Genomic DNA, 19,581 nt, shown 5'->3' with positions numbered 1-19,581 from the left:
GATACTGTGTAGATATGACTGTGGTGATGGTGATACTGTGTAGATATAAGTGTGGTGATGGTGATACTGTGTAGATATGACTGTGGTGATGTCGATACTGTGTAGATATAAGTGTGGTGGTGGCGATACTGTGTAGATATAAGTGTGGTGATGTCGATACTGTGTAGATATAAGTGTGGGGATGGCGATACTGTGTAGATATAAGTGTGGTGATGTCGATACTGTGTAGATATAAGTGTGGTGGTGGCGATACTGTGTAGATATAAGTGTGGTGATGTCGATACTGTGTAGATATAAGTGTGGTGATGGTGATATTGTGTAGATATAAGTGTGGTGATGGTGATACTGTGTAGATATAAGTGTGTTTGTGGCGATACTGTGTAGATATAAGTGTGGTGATGTCGATACCGTGTAGATATAAGTGTGTATGTGGCGATACTGTGTAGATATAAGTGTGGTGATGTCGATACTGTGTAGATATAAGTGTGTTTGTGGCGATACTGTGTAGATATAAGTGTGATGATGTCGATACCGTGTAGATATAAGTGTGGTCATGTCGATACTGTGTAGATATAAGTGTTGGGATGGCGATACTGTGTAGATATAAGTGTGGTGATGTCGATACCGTGTAGATATAAGTGTGGTGATGGCGATACCGTGTAGATATAAGTGTGTTTGTGGCGATTCTGTGTAGATATAAGTGTGGTCATGTCGATACTGTGTAGATATAAGTGTGGTGATGTCGATACCGTGTAGATATAAGTGTGGTGATGTCGATACTGTGTAGATATAAGTGTGGTGATGGTGATACAGTGTAGATATAAGTGTGGTGATGGTGATACTGTGTAGATATAAGTGTTGTGATGGCGATACTGTGTAGATATAAGTGTGGTGATGATGATACTGTGTAGATATAAGTGTGGTGATGTCGATACTGTGTAGATATAAGTGTGGTGATGGCGATACTGTGTAGATATAAGTGTGGTCATGTCGATACTGTGTAGATATAAGTGTGGTGATGTCGATACCGTGTAGATATAAGTGTGGTGATGTCGATACTGTGTAGATATAAGTGTGGTGATGGTGATACAGTGTAGATATAAGTGTGGTGATGGTGATACTGTGTAGATATAAGTGTTGTGATGGCGATACTGTGTAGATATAAGTGTGGTGATGATGATACTGTGTAGATATAAGTGTGGTGATGTCGATACTGTGTAGATATAAGTGTGGTGATGGCGATACTGTGTAGATATAAGTGTGGTGATGTCGATACCGTGTAGATATAAGTGTGGTGATGTCGATACTGTGTAGATATAAGTGTGGTGATGGTGATACTGTGTAGATATAAGTGTGGTGATGGTGATACCGTGTAGATATAAGTGTGGTGATGGTGTTACTGTGAAGATATAGGTGTTGTGATGGTGATACTGTGTAGATATAAGTGTGGTCATGTCGATACCGTGTAGATATAAGTGTGGTCATGGTGATACTGTGTAGATATAAGTGTGGTCATGTCGATACTGTGTAGATATAAGTGTGGTGATGGTGATACTGTGGTGATGTCGATACTGTGTAGATATAAGTGTGGTGATGGTGATACTGTGGTGATGTCGATACTGTGTAGATATAAGTGTGGTGATGGTGATACTGTGTAGATATAAGTGTGGTGATGGTGATACTGTGTAGATATAAGTGTGATGATGGTTGTACTGTGTAGATATAAGTGTGGTGATGGTGATACTGTGTATATATAAGTGTGGTGATGGTGATACTGTGTAGATATAAGTGTGGTGATGGTGATACTGTGTAGATATAAGTGTGATGATGGTTGTACTGTGTAGATATAAGTGTGGTGATGGTGATACTGTGTAGATATAAGTGTTGTGATGCTGATACTGTGTAGATATAAGTGTGGTGATGTCGATACTGTGTAGATATAAGTGTGGTGATGTCGATACTGTGTAGATATAAGTGTGGTGATGGCGATACTGTGTAGATATAAGTGTGGTCATGTCGATACTGTGTAGATATAAGTGTGGTGATGTCGATACCGTGTAGATATAAGTGTGGTGATGTCGATACTGTGTAGATATAAGTGTGGTGATGGTGATACAGTTTAGATATAAGTGTGGTGATGGTGATACTGTGTAGATATAAGTGTGGTGATGGCGATACTGTGTAGATATAAGTGTGGTGATGATGATACTGTGTAGATATAAGTGTGGTGATGTCGATACTGTGTAGATATAAGTGTGGTGATGGCGATACTGTGTAGATATAAGTGTGGTCATGTCGATACTGTGTAGATATAAGTGTGGTGATGTCGATACCGTGTAGATATAAGTGTGGTGATGTCGATACTGTGTAGATATAAGTGTGGTGATGGTGATACAGTGTAGATATAAGTGTGGTGATGGTGATACCGTGTAGATATAAGTGTGGTGATGGTGATACTGTGAAGATATAGGTGTTGTGATGGTGATACTGTGTAGATATAAGTGTGGTCATGTCGATACCGTGTAGATATAAGTGTGGTGATGGTGATACTGTGTAGATATAAGTGTGGTCATGTCGATACTGTGTAGATATAAGTGTGGTGATGGTGATACTGTGGTGATGTCGATACTGTGTAGATATAAGTGTGGTGATGGTGATACTGTGTAGATATAAGTGTGGTGATGGTGATACTGTGTAGATATAAGTGTGATGATGGTTGTACTGTGTAGATATAAGTGTGGTGATGGTGATACTGTGGAGATATAAGTGTGGTGATGGTGATACTGTGTAGATATAAGTGTGGTGATGGTGATACTGTGTAGATATAAGTGTGGTGATGGCGATACTGTGGTGATGGCGATACTCTGTAGATATAAGTGTGGTGATGTCGATACTGTGTAGATATAAGTGTGGTGATGGTGATACTGTGTAGATATAAGTGTTGTGATGGTGATACTGTGTAGATATAAGTGTGGTGATGTCGATACTGTGTAGATATAAGTGTGGTGATGGTGATACTGTGTAGATATAAGTGTGGTGATGTCGATACTGTGTAGATATAAGTGTGGTGATGGCGACACTTCAAAGCGGAATGTAAGCAATAATGATAATAATTTTCCAGTTAGACGTCCTGGCTAAATGGTTTAAACATATTCTCATTTTTCCAGTTGTCGATCCTAGATTTAGTTTACAAAATACGAGGTACAATTGCGACGGCTGGTGACATAAACAAACGAATAATTGAAGTCGAACACAGTAGACCATGTGACATATGTAACACCATTGTATATTTTAAAACGGCTGATCAATTAAAAGCTGCATTACCCATGACAGTCTGGTGTTATATTCGCATCGAAAATCATATTCGTAAAAGCCTGTCAGAGTAAAGGTGTGATGTATAATGTTCACCTTGATGTCGCCGTGGATCAGGGGTTATTCGTGCCCGTTTGCTACGTGGTAGGGGGGCATGGCTGGCCCAGTCGTCTAAGACGCCGCGATTCGCTGTGCAGAGTTGCGTCCCTTGGGGACGCCAGAAACCTATGATTGTGGGTTTGAATCCCGGTTCGCCCCGTGCTCGTGGGTTTCACCGAAGTGGTAAACGTCTGAGACCTGCATCACTTCGGGCTTTCCTCACACACTAAGCTGACACGCCGTGATATAACTGGAATACTGTTAAAAGCGGCGTTAAACCTCACTCACTCACTCACTCACTCACTCATGGCTACGTGTTAGAGGGAAAGGGGCTGAGAAATCTTTTCTGTTGACACTATCGTCTCCCTCTTGGTCTGTGTTTTACTTGTCATTCAGTGTTCGACTGCTTATCCCTTCCCCATACACTGATGATTAATCCACCTGAGCTAGAAATGTAAGAGACCCGTGAAACCGCCTCATCTGTCACGTATTGGATCTATGCCCACAGATTCAGATTGATACAAAGCTCAACTTAAGAATGTATGACAAAGGGATTACTTCAACTTTCTAATAGTCATTTTTCCCTCATGTCGAACACTCGAATGTTCGATAGATCAGAATTCATCAGTCAAGGCCTCAGTAGCGCTTTCAAAAAGTGTCGTGGGTAGACATGTGAAGGATGGATTGTTACCGATTGCGACACTCACTCGCACACGTGCGTATGTAAATACAGAGAGAGAGAGGGGGGGGGGGGGGGGGGGGGGGGGGGAGAGAGAAGAGAGGGAGCGAGTGGCCAGAGAGGGGGGGAGAGAGAAAGAGAGAAGAGAGGGAGAGAGAGACTAGAGAGAGAGAGAGAGAGAGAGAGAGAGTGTCTGAGGCGTCCATAAAATCTTAAAATAAGCCTCACGTTCTGAGATGTATTTTTTACAATAATATATGTCTGTCAGTATCGTAATTAGGTTCAGTAATGTCGTGTGTTAAAGATGATAGCCTTGAACAAATGTACACATAACGGTACCCATACACAAGATTAGTATCGATTAATATTATACCACTATTGAATTCAGGCACAATTTCATTATTATGTATGTATAATCATTGTTTGTTCCATTAAGTTTCCATTCACGAATAACCCTGAACAATGTATGTGCTGAGTGAGTGAGTGAGTGAGTTGGGTTTAACGCCACTTTTAACAGTATTCCAATTATATCACGGCGTGTCAGCTTAATGTGGGAGGAAAGCCCGAAGTGATGCAGGTCTCAGACGTTTACCACTTCGGTGAAACCCACGAATATGGGTATGGTCTGACAAACCTAGAAACATAATCGGGGCGAATCGGGATTCGAACCCACAATCATAGGTTTCTGGCGTGCCCAAGGGACGCAACTCTGCACAGCGAATCGCGGCGCCTTAGACGACTGGGCCACCCGTGCCCCCTTATGTGCTGATGTTCCACTGCAGGGCAGTGAGTTCAAACACACAATAATTCAAACTAGGTCTGTAATGACAAACATAAGTAGGTGTCAATTGTACTCGTGCGCTCGCACATATTCTTCGACAAGCAACAGTTAGGCAGCGCCATGATGCTAATCCTTACCACTTTGGTGAACTTTTGAACCACTGACTGTCATCACAATTTTGGGTGTGGATGGCGGTAGTGATATTTTAAAATGCTGTAAGAAAGATTACATAATCAGTTACGTTTGGTGTTATTCCATTGTTGTATTGTGCGAGAGAGTGGGTGAGCGCAAGGAAAAGAGAGTGAGTGTGTGAGTATATAAGTTAGTGAGGGAGTGAGTGTGTGAGTGAGTGAGCGGGCGATCGCTTGGGTTAGTGAGTGGGTGAGCGCTAGGTTGAGTGAGTGAGTGAGTGAGGTTCTACCTAAATATTTCAGCAAGCTCACAATAGGGCTACACCAGGAATCGACTTCTCACATTTAACCCATATGGGAAATCGAACCCGGTTATTCGGCACACAACACACGATACGCAAAGTACGCTGGCCAAACACCCTCCCCTGCACAGTACACGGATATAGGGCCTGTCGTATTCAAAGTAAAGGCTATTTTAAATTGAGCAGCTGGGTAGCCCAAAATTAAAGCACCGCGCCTTGGTGATGCTTGAATATTGCTAAAAGCGAGGGGGTAGCCGACCCACCCCTTTTTTCTGTTTTTGTTGTTGGTGTATTCATATGAGCTATTCTTTGAATGATTGCGCATGCGCTATTTGTATACAGCCAAAGCCACACAAGAAATTTAAAAAATAGAATATATTTGAAGGTTTCACTCAACAATTGTTTTCCATGCAACCTGTCATTGACTGGTTTTGTTAATACACATGCATCTGAAAATATGCGCAGGTGAAAAATTAGCACATTCATGTAAAAGATGATTGATGCCTTCATGTAATTTAAGATGATTGATGCCGAACACGTTTCGTTTCCCCGTTGCTTCTGATATATTGAGAAATGATTATTTACATTGAAAATGAAGTTATTCAAAATTTTGTTTTCTTTAACTAATATTCCATACATATATGTATGTTTACAACATATGGTATCTCGAAAGTCATGAAACAAATTTGCCAGGTGTCACACGCATGATGAAATGAGGCGAGGATCGACCCTAATTACCAAAGGTAGAACTTACTTTCAACAAGCGCACTTTTAATAATGTCGGTTCAGCAGATCATGGAGAAATGATCTTCCTCGATAGTGGATAAATCACTAATTAAATGGTTTTCCTTATGAGAAGCATAAAACAAAACAAGCCCACTCATTGGTCGAATTCAATCGGACATGCATGTGACATGAGTTAACATAGAGTTACCTCCCTTGTACAAGATAGCAACAAGCTCCGCGAACGGGCTATCGCTGTGAGGAGGTTGAGATAGGGCCGTTGATCTCTGACAATTCACCGCCACTGGTTGTTGCCCCTGTTATTGTTTGTTTTGTCTTTCCTGTGGATACTGGGATCAAATCCCAGAAATCACTACAAGATCGCGACCTCAGTTTCGCCAGCCGTAAGCGCATTTGTCGCTTTTATTGATAGTATAAGGGCGTATCGTCACATTGAGCAACACAATAAAATACAGATATGTCTGTGAAATGATAAGGTTGGTTGGTTGTTGTTTAACGCCGCACTCAGCGATAGTCCAGCTACATGACGGCGGGCTGTATATAATCTGGAGTCTGGACCAGACAGTCCAGTGATTGACATCATGGGCATCGATCCACGCAACTGGGATACGATGACATGCATCAACCATGTCAGCGAGCCTGACCACCGGATCCCGTTAGTCGCCTCTTACGACAAGCATAGTCGCCTTTTATGGCAAGCATGAGTTGCTGAAGACCTATACTACCCCGGATCTTCAGGGGTCGAAACAATAAGGAAATGTATTTGTGGGTAGCGTCGGTAATGATGATGAAGTTTTGATAAGTCACTTGATTGGTATTGTGGGATTTCCCCTTACACTATTTTGAGTTGTAACAAAAACTAAATATTTGACGTGAGCAAAGTTTGGGGTTGTTTTTTTTTGTATATGTAAAAGTCAATGTGTTTAATGACTAAACATTTCACTTGGGTAATCTATTCATGAGTGGGATCACCCATACCCACACCACCTCATGACCTAAATCCAGTCAAGCATAGTTAACCCACATCACCTCATGACCTAAATCCAGTCAAGCAAAGTAAAACCTAGATTACCTGATTACTTTAACCAATCTTTTACCAAAAGATTAGATAAAGTAGGTGAACACCATATTTACATGCCCACAAACGAAAAAGCTTTGTATTATCTGTCTCGCACTGAAGAACTTCCAAACGAAAAATAGAGGAACGAGAATGATTATGTTTAATGCTACAGCAAATGAATGAAAACAAAATGCAAATTTCGTACAACCGACCAAGGCTGTATTTAGAATATTCGGATGTATCCGTAAATATCCACATAAAGGAACATTATCCCATACGTCAGCAGCTGTACAAAGAAACTTGTTCGATACCACGTGTCTTTGTAACAATGTAATAGTATAAAATACATATAGCGTGTCTGGATATCATAACCCGAGTTCGTTTCTCAACTAATCACGTGAGTTTGTTTCAGGTGTTTCACATAGGTTTCTAGTCTCATTGGTCAGCTTTCATAATGTCCACGGTGTTTAACACAAATCCATTGAGTTAGATTACAATGAGAAATCAGTCAACGTATTATCGGTTAATCCTTTGAACAAAGTACATGTATGTTGTTTCATATTGGCACTTCACGCCTAAATATGTGTATTCCGTCTACTTTAGTAAACCTACACATTTAAACTCTTACTTTTGACAAATCCACTGTGCAAAAAAACAGTGATTAATCAATCGACGTATTTTCGGTTAATCCTTTGATGGATGTTCTTTTTTGAATCTCAACTGATCTCTCCTCCCTTGCTGCGCTGTCACGTGCATATTACATTTTACCCGATTCCAAACCTGGATTTAGATTGGATCATTTTCCCAGACTCAAGACATGCCAAATGGGAACCTTTGTCGGGTATTCTGAGTGGTGCTACCACTAATTATACCTGTAATAAATTCAGTAACTGAGCATCACGTGAATGACAACAATGATGAAGGGTTATACCAGGAAACATGGATGACAACAAGAGAGTAGTAATCGTATTATCCACGCAATCCCAAATAAAAAAAACTGCTTAAACTGCAGGGATACTTTTATTTATTAACCATCATGGGAATTTCCAAATACCGACATCCGATGAGCTTTCACAATTCTTTTCATCTGTTTGTTGAAGTTGAAGAAATTAATTAACATGCACCCTTTCCAATATCAAAATCTTCATAGATCACGGGTAACCAATCAGTGGTCAGAAATGCGTACAAATATTGCCTCAAAGTTTGTTAACGCTGTCCTTACAGGTGGTAGCCCAGTCTCTTGTCACGCCCAGTTGCGTTAGCGAGCAAAGTGACTCACGGCAGCTTGTGAGCCCAAGCAGGCAGTGTTAGACAGTCGGGAAGAAGCCCGAGCTTAGTGCCCCTTTAATTCACCCACGTTCCGCCTTATTCCGCCTACTACATAATCCTAAAGGGTTGAGGTGAGGCCATATGCTTGACAACACACACCTTTCCGTTCCGGTGAAGAGGATGCTCATATCATGTACAGTGAGACGCTTAAAGTTTGGTTTTACGCCGCTTTGAGCAATATTCCAGCAACGTCACGGCGGGGGACACCAGAAATGGGCTTCACACATTGTACCAATGTCGGGAATGGAACCCTTAAAACTTGTAACTGTCAAATACTCGATTTATCATAAAACATGATGAACGCTTATGACCGTCAATCTGTTCTTTCCTCGACTCAACAATAATGTTGACTTGATCCCTGTACATGTTTAATGTCTAGCAAAATTTAACACTACTATGCACACCCAAAAAGTAAAAAACAGATTGAAAAACATTTGATTTTATTCAAAATTGAAATCGAAACATAATAAATGAAACAAAAAGTGGCATATCCGAATATATGGTATAAACAAAAACAACACTCGAATATGGCATTTATGTAATGTGTAGGTGAACAAATATGTCAAGGGTTTCAGTTTCATACATATCCTGGAATTAAACTGTATTTAATTAACTTCAGCAATATATGTACATGTCTATCTTAATGTCATCGATACGCTAGAGACTAGACAGTATTCTAACATTTCTGTATCTACCTGTCACGTTGCCATTCTGTAGGTGTAAGTTACATAAAAATGTCTCGATGCACAGTGTACATGAGATTTGCCATTCAAGGGAGATAATCGGTGTACTCGCGTAGTACTGGACTGACACAAACAAAGCGTCATATCCACAACATGTACGTTACAAACAACATTCTTACACTGAGATACCGTTATCACAGATCACTTTGGTTCACAGGTCACCCCTAATTTTGCCTTCAGAATGAATCACGTGACACCAAACTATGAACTAAACCTTACCTAAAATATCATTGTTTTGAGATGCTGTTGATTTAAAGGGAGGCAAGGCTCTGGGAAACAGGCAGTCCTAGCCAGTGTGAGACGTGTGTCTGTGTATCTGTTTAGTCATTAACAATTTAATATCCACGTAAATAGAGTCTCTGACCCAAGTCTGGATAAGGTCAATATCGAAACCGTAAATGGTCACTGCACCGCGGACCTTAAAAGAACCAGATGTTTTCACGACCGTTTCATGCAAAGGTAAGATGAGAGAAACAAGCTCTGGAAGTAAGAAACACAACCCAGCAGCTAACTACACTCGAACTCCATCTGCAATTAGACTCTGTCCTTTGTCACAAAGGACGCTAACTCCATCTGCAATTAGACTCTGTCCTGTGTCACAAAGGACGCTAACTCCATCTGCAATTAGACTCTGTCCTGTGTCACAAAGGACGCTAACTCCATCTGCAATTAGACTCTGTCCTGTGTCACAAAGGACGCTAACTCCATCTGCAATTAGACTCTGTCCTGTGTCACAAAGGACGCTAACTCCATCTGCAATTAGACTCTGTCCTGTGTCACAAAGGACGCTAACTCCATCTGCAATTAGACTCTGTCCTGTGTCACAAAGGACGCTAACTCCATCTGCAATTAGACTCTGTCCTGTGTCACAAAGGACGCTAACTCCATCTGCAATTAGACTCTGTCCTGTGTCACAAAGGACGCTAACTCCATCTGCAATTAGACTCTGTCCTGTGTCACAAAGGACGCTTACTCCATCTGCAATTAGACTCTGTCCTGTGTCACAAAGGACGCTAACTCCAACTGCAATTAGACTCTGTCCTGTGTCACAAAGGACGCTAACTCCAACTGCAATTAAACACAGTCAAGTTTCACAGAGCACGCTAATTTACACAGCAATGAGTGACTGCCTCGTTTCACAGAGGGCGATAATGACAACTAGAACGAGACCGGAAATGGGCGTCTGCGGACAGTGGAGTCCCCCTTTAAGAGCATTCCATTGTATGTATACATATCTACAAAACAACCATCGCACAAGGGAATGTAGCCATTTATCACGTTACGATGAAATATCACACGTTAGCAGGACTGCACTGAGCACGGCAGGGTAGTAGGGTCCTGGATTATCTGCCCTTGATACAATATGGATAGCTCTATATCAGTGATCAGTTCAGTGATGGGGACATTCTGTTCATGTGGCTTGAAGCAATAAAAAGAAACACATATCCCAAATAACATTTGGTGAAATATTCTAGGATTCGTTGCAATCAAACTTTGGCAGAAGTTAAACAATGCTTGGATATGCATCGTGCGCCCCCTGCTGGTTTGTTGATCTGTGCATTACATAGGGGAACTCGTGATAAAAACAACATATGAATACTGATAAACATAGTCTAAACGTCATCATCGTCTTCACAACAAAGTCAAACGTGCCTGCACAGAGGCGATAATTGTTATGTGCTCGTTTACAGGAAAGAGTCCGCTTCTTCCAATCATCGCATAGCAATATGCCAATAACAATACCTTGGCCAGCGAGCACGTCAAAAAGTCTTGTCAACAACAAGCCTCTGACTTCACAGAATCTTACATTTGCTCTTTTTGGACTTCTTCTTCTTCTTCGACTTCAGCGCTGCACGAGTTGCTGTCTCGAAAACTTCCCTCACGCCATCCTTTGTCTTAGCCGAACATTCGAGATACGCTTCTGCTCCTATTCTCTCAGCCACATTACGACCCTCTTCCGATTTGACCGGAAACTGTTTGTTTCTCGCCAACTCAGCCTTGATGTGGTCATCATTACGGATATCTTTCTTGTTGCCGACGAGGATGACGGGAACGCTGGGGCAGAAATGCTTCACTTCCGGGTTCCACTTTTCGGGTATGTTCTCAAGGCTGTCTGGATTGTCGATGGAAAAACACATGAGGATGACGTCAGTATCTGGGTAGGACAGCGGGCGGAGTCGATCATAGTCTTCTTGACCTGCTGTATCCCACAACGCCAGTTCCACCTACATAGAGGAAACAATTGAAAGAAGGTCAAAAGAGAGGGAGGACGTTCTTTTCCACCCCGTCTACCAATATTCCAGCACTATAACGTCGGGGGCGGGGGCTGAAATGGCCTTCATACAGCGTACCCATCCAGGAAATCGAACCCGGGCCTTTAGCATTACTACCCTAACGCCCCTAATGTTATGTAGGTCATGAAGGGCAATATCTATTCGTAAATAACAACACATCAAATTATGAATTTACGTTTACAGGGTTGGTTGGGGACTGGGGTTAGAGAAACCCTTTGTTTTAAAGGTTGTTGGAGGAGGTGGGCACAAACAAATCAACTATTCATCATATTGGTTGTCATCTATGGTTCCATGTCCTTCTTGGGGCGGTCGGGTAGCCTAGTGGTTAAAGCGTTCGCTCGTCACGCCAAAGACCCGGGTTCGATTCCCGGCATGGGTACAATGTGTGAAGCCGATTTCTGGTGTCCCCCGCCGTGATATTGCTGGAATATTGCTAAAAGCGGCGTAAAACCATACCCACTCACTCACTCACTCACCCATGCCCTTCTTTTGGTAAGGAATATTGGTACTAAGAATAAAACCTATTCATGACCTCAATGAATATTGTTCATTGTTTCGTTTACACTACTCGTTTCTCAATGTGAACACGTTTACCATAACATAAAGAGGCTTACTACATGGCAATTTCGGTGTGGATGTAATCGGATTTATTACGGTACGTTCCCAAAGAGTTAATGTTATTTAACGCCACGTTTTGGTGAATATTCCAGACACATAGCGGTCAATATCATAGAATCCATATCGGGAACCGAACCCGAGTCTTCGGCTTGAGGAGCGAAACCTTTCCGTAGGTTACACCCTTCCCTCCCCGTACACAGCGTTAGAAGTTGGCACTAGTCTCGTAGTCCTTGCCAAACTGCCAAATAGTTAGGGTATCATAAGGACTTGTAGAAATTTGTCATGTTTAAGGTTTTTGCTATATGTTATCATCATAAGGACTAGTGGACTAAAAATGTTAGTTTTTACCGTTTGTATATAGGATATATTTCTTATTTTTTAGTATTTTTTAGATTTCATCCCCGCTCCACTACCAAACTACCTCTACCAAAAATTATGAAGCTCGGCGCCTCATATTTGTGAAACTTTAGATGAAAATCTAATAAATAATTCATTGTGGCCTAATCGGGACATTATGTTCCTTGGCGTCACACCAATTACTGAAGAAGGTCACGAGGTGTGTGGCCTGGGAATGATGCATACCTGTTTATTATCGACTTCGATGTCCGCAACGTAATTTTCGAAAACTGTTGGCACGTAGACTTCAGGAAACTGGTCTTTGCTGAATACAATCAGCAGGCATGTTTTCCCACAAGCACCGTCACCCACAATCACTAGCTTCTTCCGGCGCGGTGCATTCGCCATCTTGTTGTCCTAAAAACAATAAACGTACAAATACAGTTTCTGTTAATATAAAAAAGCAGTGACACTCTTAAGTCATTGGTACCATAGGAAATATATTGGAATATCCACATTTCGAGATAGTGACGTGTCGTTATTAGGCCACGGTGCTAGTCTCTGTCTGAACCATTTAGTTAAATCACTAACCAGAATTCACTTTATAAGTTAACAGGTATGTCCTGTTATCTGGTAATGTTATTCACATATGTTATGAAAAGGAAAGCTCATACGCATGTTAATTTGTTCGAAATCTTGCGAAAAACGATACAAGTTAATATTTGCGTTGTCGCTAACCAAATAGCGTAACTCAATGTGACTGTTTCGGAAAATATACTCAGCAGTGAGTTTACTATGGTTTTACCCGTGAAGATCCGGGATAGAATAGGTCTTCAGAAACCCATGCTTGCCGTAAAAGGCGACTATGCTTGTCGTAAGAGGCGACTAACGGGATTGGATGGTCAGGCTCTCTGATTTGGTTGATGTGTTTCATCGTATCCCTAGCATGGATGCTCATGATGTCAATCACTGGATTGTCTGGTCCAGACTCGATTATTTACAGACCGCCGTCATATAGCTGGGATATTGCTGAGTGCGGCGTTAAACAACAAACAAACAAACAAACAAACAAACAAACTATGGTTTTACTCTGATAAGTAACATACCAGCTACGTCAGGGAGGGAGGGGTTGGGCACCAGGTATATCCTTCACACATTGTACCAATGTGGGGATCGAACACGAGCCTTCCTCTTGACAACTGAACGCCTTAACTACTGGGCTTCCCCACCGCCCCATATCCATCTAAAACAACAATCAACAGATTTCACTGACCATGTACGAACACATTCTCTGCTAATCCCCTTAACAACTGTCTATCATAGTAATTCATCTCTCAAGACAAACACAAAACTTGACCCATACAGTTATGATCCGTATTGCGATTGGAGCTTGGAGCCACATAATGGGCGTATGGATGTACCGTGTACATGAAACGTTGAACAACTGTTATCGGAAACAAAATCTTAAAAAGAAACTAACAACGCCACCTAGGGTCAACGTACTGTGTAGCCTCGAGTACACTACCTAGTAAAGTGTTGTTGAGTGTTTGCCGAATGTCACTGGGTTACACGAAAAGATAACAAATTACAAATCATTAAAATCACCTCCAAGATAGCATTCCGTTTGCTTTGGTACTCCCCTCATTAAACCACTTAAATAAGTCGCATGCTGCTTAAGAAATATACGACGAGTGGGAGTTGTTAATCGTATTATAAAACACAGCAGGGAGAATAAACCATGAGGGGAACAGCCCGAGTGATTTATTCTCCCTGCAGTGTTTTATTGTACGATAAACAACGACCATGGGTCGTCTATTTCTTATATGAGATGTCAACATCTTGTACAACCTTTTTAAGGATGTCCAGAAAATGAACAGGCTTTAAGAACATTTACCCGTATTTAAATAATGATGACTCTCTGAATACAATGTTGGACTAGTCCATTTTATTATATTTGGTATTTCCCGGATATTCTCACAATTTTCCCGTCGATTATATGCATCATTCCACCCAATACCGATTGTCATATCTCTCCCACCTAGCTATGTTACATTTCACACAAAAAACATTTCTCAACTAAAATTATTTCGAATTTGTTCATAAAATTAAGATTTAGAACTATACGTCTCCCCAAGCCTGCAACATGTCGGTGGAAATACCGTCAACGGGCGTTCACATTATGCCCATATCGGAAATCGAACACAGGTCTTCCGGTTGGCGATCGAACACTATATGTAACCCTTAGGCTACATCGATGTTGAAAGGGGGACGAGTAAATATTGGTAATATAATGCATTGGGGTACACATTGACGTCTTACCTAACGTGTTTGTCACCGGAGTATTGCCAACCACCGATTGTCTTATCACGTGACGCCACCATGTTGTAATCAATCCATAGCGTAATGGACAGATATACTCACTAAACTATACCTTGTCACGATACTCTCGCCATATCCTAACACAATCCCTCCATACCCGAGTGAACGTGGAAAAGAATATGCATGGTGTAAGAGCTTGGAATAAGAAAACGCCCATTTATTAAATATATAATATAAATATATCAATAAAAGTAAAATCATATTATTATATGTACTAACATAATAGCAACGTTCGTCACGCCAATTGTGTGAAATACTTTTGTGGAACACCGTTGCCACACACCTGCTATTTGTCCTTCAGAGAACTCCCACCTCGACTGCTGTGTCAAGCTTGGCTGGGTAGTGTGTGTTATGGGAGATCAAGTATGTGACCCAGTCGTCAGATGAATATAAGCAGCACAAAAGCTGTTGTGGATTCAATCTCTATAACCTGGCATACCTCGCTCTCAGGCATAACTGGTGTAAGCGTATAAATATGTCTCCAGCTAAGTGGTGTCAAATGTAACAACCGCCATAACTGGTATTCTGTTTGAATATTTCAACAATGTTCAAGTAACGATGCATTTATTAACTGGATGTATGTTTGGAAAATCTAATTTTCAAAATGGTGAAATGTACAAATATATTATTCTTGTGATATAATCATGTCATTTGAGTTGTCATGTCTTACAACAACAAATAGCGTGTTAAAACTTACACCATGTGTACTTTTTTTTACATATTCCAGGAATACAAACTATTATAGTGGTTGATAATACATCTTACAGCTTTATAATAACCCCTTACATATGCTTAATCGTGAATCAATTCTTTTCAGTTTCAAAAAGCAACCACATAATTTTATCAGTCCACAGAAATACCACTCATTTTTCTGATAACGTCTCGAGAACCAACAACCCGGAAGTTGACACTGCGACCCCTCCCGGGCCGGGCCAGACCGAGCCACGCCCATCATGATGTACAGTATGATATATGATAAGGAGATATATCATTCGTTGTAAGCGTAAATCATCTAGGCGTTATATACACCATCGTGTCTACCTGTACACAACTCGGCGGCCACAGAGGGCGTTCGCTCTTGTCCGCATACCGATCCTATTACAACCTAAGGCAACTTGGGACGCCTACAGGGGCCAGGGAGACAATGAGACACATTGCACCGATGACACACGCCAAGTTTTCAAAATAACCAACAATTACTTTTCAGTCATTTACCCCCTTATCTCTATTTTAATCGACCAAACACGGGTAGGTCATATGATATGGTCCGACATTGGATGACATCCATGTTTGCTGCTGACAACTTGTGACACAAGACAACCAACTTGTAAACGGAATTGCTTTAAATACCGTTAAACAAACTACGGTAACTTACCTGGACACGTCAGTTATCCGAGTAAACGATAGTATCCTGTCCAGACTGCCTCAGTTATGAAGTGAATTGTGGTGTCGCTTGTGATCTGTGTCAACTTGTTGGCTTTGTGGTGTACTTTGATCACCGCGTCCGCTACCTATGTACAGATTCGCTGTGAACGTGAGTCAAGGCCCAGGACTGTATATATAGGCGGTTTGCCTGTTGCTAAATATAGGACAAGACTGCAAACACTGATTGGTCGAGAACGGAAACACGTTCTGCTATTTTTAGGAATCAGAACTGAGTTAGAGTTACCTCCCTTGGAACAGTGATCGTCTGCCCACGACTGTTGTTTAGTTACGTGTTGGCCTCCGGGGTTGTCTAAACAATAGGCTGGCGAGGTTAGAGGGCAAAGCCGGTGTGCAGCGGTTGAATTACGTACAATAGGCCATGGCATGGCGAAGTAACCCAGTTAACTATCATATATAATATTCTGCTATGTAGGGCAGATTTATATATGTCACACAGTTCCCGGGTAGGGGATAAAAATGAGGAGCTTGAGAGGATGGCCAGAAACAACAGCTTTACGATTTTACAAAAACTTGTGACCACATAAGGGCCCCAGAACAAATGTACACAGAGTTTCGAGAAGGGACTTAGAAAGCGAAAGTTAATTTCAAATATTGCTGACGTTCATGTGATTCTTATGTTTACTTCTCCACTTGGACTGAGTAATCAAGAGATGGGCGCAAATTTGAGAGAGCTATCTCCCAGTTACGTTAATGGACGAAATTTTAACGCATTTTCTCCGCGTTGATAGTCTCGCGTAAAATGTAGGATTTTAACATAAGTATATCGGAACTTGGGGGGGGGGGGGGAGGGGGAGGCCGTGGGTCCATTTAAATCCTAATCAACGGGGTCCGTTCCACAAAGCGATCTTAACGCTAATAAGATGACCGTTACTCTCATACTTTAACACAGACTTAGGACAGTCGTAGCGCTAAGATCGCTTTATGGGACGGTGTCTAGAGCTCCAGTGAAATATGCATGGCTAGTCAGCACATTGGCGAGACACATGTCGAGGGTGTCCGATGACATGCTGTATTCCTGTATATAACCTTATACGCCTGTATACCACGGACTGGGGCTACCTTCGTTGTGCTGACTATACCTCCACGTGTGCTCCCTCTATCATTACGTCTTGTATCTAAATGTTTTGGATATGAACATTTTCCGCGTATCTTAAAGTAGCTTGACAAGGGCCCCGTCATCATGGAAGCTGGTGCGTTTAGCCTGCTGTCTACCAGTTGATTTAATCACACAGCTGTTACTGTGCTTCGGAAATGTCGCATTATCTCCCTTACAATGCTTATATTATAATGTTATTATCACCAACTCGCCATATATTCTTTAAATATAGAAAAGAAACCCTTTTTCGTTTACTTGTTGAAATAGTAAACACCTACCAAACAGTCACACTTCCTATGTCGTTCATCGCATCAGGGACCATAAAATCTATTTTATGGTCTCTGGTCGCATCAATAGACAGTTGAAATAAAATAATATAATACAATTCCCTACCTCACATTTTTAAAAATAGGATCAAAATCTAAACATTAGTTAAACATGGGTTGTATCATACTCGAATATGACAACGACACATGATAGGATAGGTTTGAAGTACGATCCTGTACAAAGATGCAAAGGATGAGTAATGTATATGAGAGTTACTTCCCCTTATTCCCACGCGCTATTCAATCGCAGCCCCGGTCTCAGCACACATCAAAGCCCGTTCAATGGACGCGGTGACGTCACATCGACACAGGCAGGGCAGTTTTAGTCAGACGTCACAATCCCTCTGCTTCAACTGTTCAAAGGTCTGTGTGGTTAATACGTCACGCATATTTCGAGTTATATGCGCAGTTCGGTCTGAAAGCCGATCCATCTAGAATAGGGCCAGGACTTCAAATACACAGGACAGTGAAAGGCGTGGATAGTTTTTGAGCCTACTTTTGTGACATAGTGTGTGTCTGGTATGCGCACTATGTCATGCTAGAAAAAAGCAGTGAGTTTATATGTTCTTCCTTTGTTTTCATACTTGGTTTTCGGATTATTCTCTTAAATACATGGGGTGTACATGTGTAGACGAAATAAAACTTTAAAAAAACAAAAACAATAGTTTTGTAAAGTGGTCACTAAAAAAACGTGGGGCAAAAGAAAGTATACCGAGTTTGTTTTTTATGAATTTGAAAAGAGAAAGAACGGCTATTAAAATTAGAAATTTGAAATGTCTATGTAACTATCACTCATTCCTGCAAAAGTTTGAAAAAAGTAATCAGGCTGGGTTGTGTTGTGTAAAAATAAACTGGTTCAATGAAGACTGGGGTAAGAAATCAATTTGCAACCACGTGACACCTACCATGTTTGAAATGTTGTAGCTGTATGCCGAAAAAACAAATATATTGATTTTAAAAGATAAGATAAGATTTTTAAAACTTTTTGATCAAATTATATTTAAACAAATAAAGCAATGTAGAAGTACTCAGTGAGTGTTGACTAAGAGCCAGTACAGTATATTGTTTTTATATAATATCGATAACTTCAGATAGTTTCAATTGAAAATCAATCATCTGAAAAGATCAACTGAGATGTATAGTTTCTTTTACCCCTAAGTATAGGACAGTTGGTAGGGTAAAGGAGCGGTGAGATAGCCTAGTGGTTAAAGCGTTCGCTCGTCAAGTTGAAGACACAGGTTCGATTCCTCACATGGGTACAATGTGTGAAGCCCATTTCTGGTGTCCCCCGCCGTGATATTGCTGGGATAATGCTAAAAGCGGCGTAAAACCATCCCACTCACACACGGTTAGGATTAAAATTAAATATATGACCAGCTTTACTGCTGTTTAAGCAGAAACGTCCAGAACCAGTAAACGACAGTCATAGTTCGTAAGGTTTTTTTACCCAGAACATTTACGTTACGAGCCTCGAAAGCAACCTATACTTGCAGCACTATCTGTTTCTATTAGTGAAATATATCAACACATTCAACGGTGAAGAAATACTGTCCTCATAATTTTAATTGTAAGCTACACTTGTCAAACTAAGGGTCGGTGGAACCGTAAACCTATAAATCTAACAAAACGCCATGGGAAGTGAGTGAGTGAGTGAGTATGGATTTACGCCGCGTTTAGTAATATTCCAGCAATATCAAGGCAGGGGACACTAGAAATGGACTTCACACATTGTACCCACGTGGGGAATCGAAACCCGGGCCTAACTGTTGCATAACTACTCCTTCCTTGAATTATATGCTATGATTCAGCAGTTGATCCCCAGTGAAGATCAGAATTGGCCTTCAGAAACGCCATGCTTGTCGTAAGATGTGACTAACGGGATCGGGTGGTCATGATCGTTGACTTG

At 41.2% G+C, this 19,581-nt stretch overlaps 1 protein-coding gene across 1 annotated transcript; it reads right to left on the bottom strand.

The window, feature by feature from the left end:
- Positions 1–8,860: 8,860 nt before the first annotated feature.
- LOC124134632 (transforming protein RhoA-like) lies at positions 8,861–16,352 on the bottom strand. Its single transcript, XM_046499572.2, has 3 exons — positions 16,183–16,352; positions 12,675–12,845; positions 8,861–11,405 (listed from the first exon to the last, which is right to left on the bottom strand). The coding sequence occupies exons 2-3, from the start codon at positions 12,834–12,836 to the stop codon at positions 10,974–10,976; spliced, it is 594 nt and encodes a 197-aa protein (XP_046355528.1). The 5' UTR covers positions 12,837–12,845; positions 16,183–16,352; the 3' UTR covers positions 8,861–10,973.
- Between the last annotated feature and the right edge of the window lie 3,229 nt (positions 16,353–19,581).

This window comes from Haliotis rufescens, unplaced genomic scaffold, assembly GCF_023055435.1.
Source record: "Haliotis rufescens isolate VD_foot unplaced genomic scaffold, xgHalRufe1.0.p SCAF_16, whole genome shotgun sequence".
In the NCBI taxonomy this organism is placed as follows: domain Eukaryota; kingdom Metazoa; phylum Mollusca; class Gastropoda; order Lepetellida; family Haliotidae; genus Haliotis; species Haliotis rufescens.
Note: the sequence above shows the minus strand (reverse complement) of the source record. Positions and strands in the feature narration are given on the sequence as shown.

Coding starts and splice junctions, on each gene's coding strand:
- LOC124134632 (XM_046499572.2), bottom strand. CDS start 12,836: ATGGCGAATGCACCGCGCCGGAAGAAGCTAGTGATTGTGGGTGACGGT. Junction 11,406..12,674: donor TCGAAGTCGATAATAAACAG/GTATGCATCATT, acceptor TCCTCTATGTAG/GTGGAACTGGCGTTGTGGGA.